Raw genomic sequence first — 2,045 nt, forward strand, 5'->3', positions numbered from 1 at the left:
AAGCGCATGTCGAGTTCTCCCACCCAGCGAAGTCTCGAGCTTCGTAGCCCACGGCGCGGGTCGGTGGTGGTGGATGAAGTATTGTTAACAGGCGAAACAGTGCTGCAGGCCGCACCGACCCCGCCATTCAGATGGCTACGAACACTCCCACAACACGGCGTCGTTCTGTGCGTCGAGCACCAGACATGCTTCACGTTGAGCAAGAGGCATAGCTTACAGCTGCATCTACGTAAAGAGCATAATATGATGAAAGAGCGATTCAAAGAGGTAGAAGTATGGTTAGCAACGGAGAATTTGGCCGCGGAAGTGCACGCACCACCAGACAACACACCGCTGATTAGAGGGCTGCAATGTATTGACGGCTGGCTGTGCTCGATGCCCGACTGCACTGAAAGAACCAGCAGCTTAGAGAGGATCCAGCGACACGCCAGCGATGTACACAAGGTGGCCAGCCGTCATGCTCAGCGTGAGGCGAACATGTACCGCCGTGTGAAGCTGCAGTACTTGTTCGCCAAAGAGAAGCAGTACTGGATTGTGCAGAACCCGCTCGCTGACGAGGCGTCTACGCTACCCAGCCACGGCCCGACACCAGAACCCCAGCGCCGAGATGCGCCCGGACCCACCGCCATGCAGGCGATCTTTGCTCGTGCTGCAGATGCACTACGCCGTAACGAAGCCCAGTACGAGCAGTTGGGTGAGCCCAATCATGTGTCGGAGATCACGCCATGGCTGCGCAAGAGTCGCTTCGATCAGCATCTCACGGGTCTGGACAGTACGCTTGTTGCTTCGTCGCACGCTGCGCCGCAGTCACCAGAGGATAACCCGCGGCTGAATGAAATCGTGCTGTCCGTGGAGCGTGTGCTGTATAAGGCATACGAGCTGGTGCCGGATCTGCTGGAGATGGATGCACTCGTTCTCAACACATTTCAGACCGGCACCACCAGCCAGGATCCATTTCAACGTCTTCAGAATGCCACTTCTTTCACCAACTACGTCGCCGTGTTTCAATGTCTACTGTGTTACTTTATTCGTGTCCAGGAGGGTCATTTTGGCGAGGATGTTTCCAAGTTTGTTGCCACAGCCGAGCAATTATCTGCTTTGAATTCTGCATTAGATATAGCGCAGGCGTTAGGTCAGTTACGGTTTCCGGACACCAGCGACCAGGAGTCGAATAACGAGCTGGATACGGATAAGGAGCGCCCAATCGAATCGGCGCCCGCCGCGCAGCTCGCGGCACAGGAGCCCATTCTGGACGAGTATGTCTTTAATTTCATGGTTGCGCTGGTGCAGCACCGGATTTCCCATGCATACGAGAGTGCCATCTGTTCGTTTCTCGCGGCTCGTTCCGCCATTGTCCACCGCGATCACCACAGCATCACATTTCGGTCCGAGGCTCAAGTGGCTGGGCTGCTGAGCAAGCTTATCTACTCTTGTCAGTTAATTATACTGCAGGATGCCACTTATATTAAGGAACATCGGCAGCTGGCCGACATCGAACTGCCACTACAAGCGCTGTGTGAGAAATGGGTCGTCTACAAGACACGCGGTCCACTCGGCGTGCTGAGTAACTGGCGGCTCTACACCATGCACGTGGGAGGCGCATTTGTGCCCGAGGCGCTCGTGGTGTGGGATCCGGACGGTGAAACATTGACATACGGTGATTTACGATACAGCCGTCAAGATCTGGTGGATGAGGTGTTGCTGGCCATACGGCAGATGCGACGAGTCTTCTACGAGGATCTGTGCTTCGGGTTGCCCGACTTACCCGTCATCCCGGTGCGAGATCTCCAGGATGACTGGGCCACCAACCAGGCCGGTTACAGCTTCTTGAACGATGCTCGCAACTCCGCATATCACGAGGTGACCAAGCACTGGCTGCTGACCCGGATCACCCAAGATCCCCGGCTGCGGGACTTGGTCTTTCACACCGAACAGCACGAGCTCGACGAGGGCGGTGGGTGGCCCGTCCGGTCCGACTTTGCGCAGCAGTATGCCGTGGCCGACGAGGCGTTCAAGGAGGCTCTCCTGGTGGCTATGCATAAAGG

General features: G+C 56.4%; 1 protein-coding gene across 1 annotated transcript; it reads left to right on the top strand.

Moving 5' to 3' along the window:
• Positions 1-477: 477 nt before the first annotated feature.
• Positions 478-2,028, top strand: A1O3_03251 (uncharacterized protein; the record flags this gene model as incomplete). The annotated part of the gene is made up of 1 exon (XM_007733389.1): positions 478-2,028. A coding segment is annotated over one exon (1,551 nt), but the record flags the coding sequence as incomplete, so codon positions are not given.
• Positions 2,029-2,045: the final 17 nt, after the last annotated feature.

Source organism: Capronia epimyces, assembly GCF_000585565.1.
Source record: "Capronia epimyces CBS 606.96 chromosome Unknown aczIQ-supercont1.2, whole genome shotgun sequence".
In the NCBI taxonomy this organism is placed as follows: domain Eukaryota; kingdom Fungi; phylum Ascomycota; class Eurotiomycetes; order Chaetothyriales; family Herpotrichiellaceae; genus Capronia; species Capronia epimyces.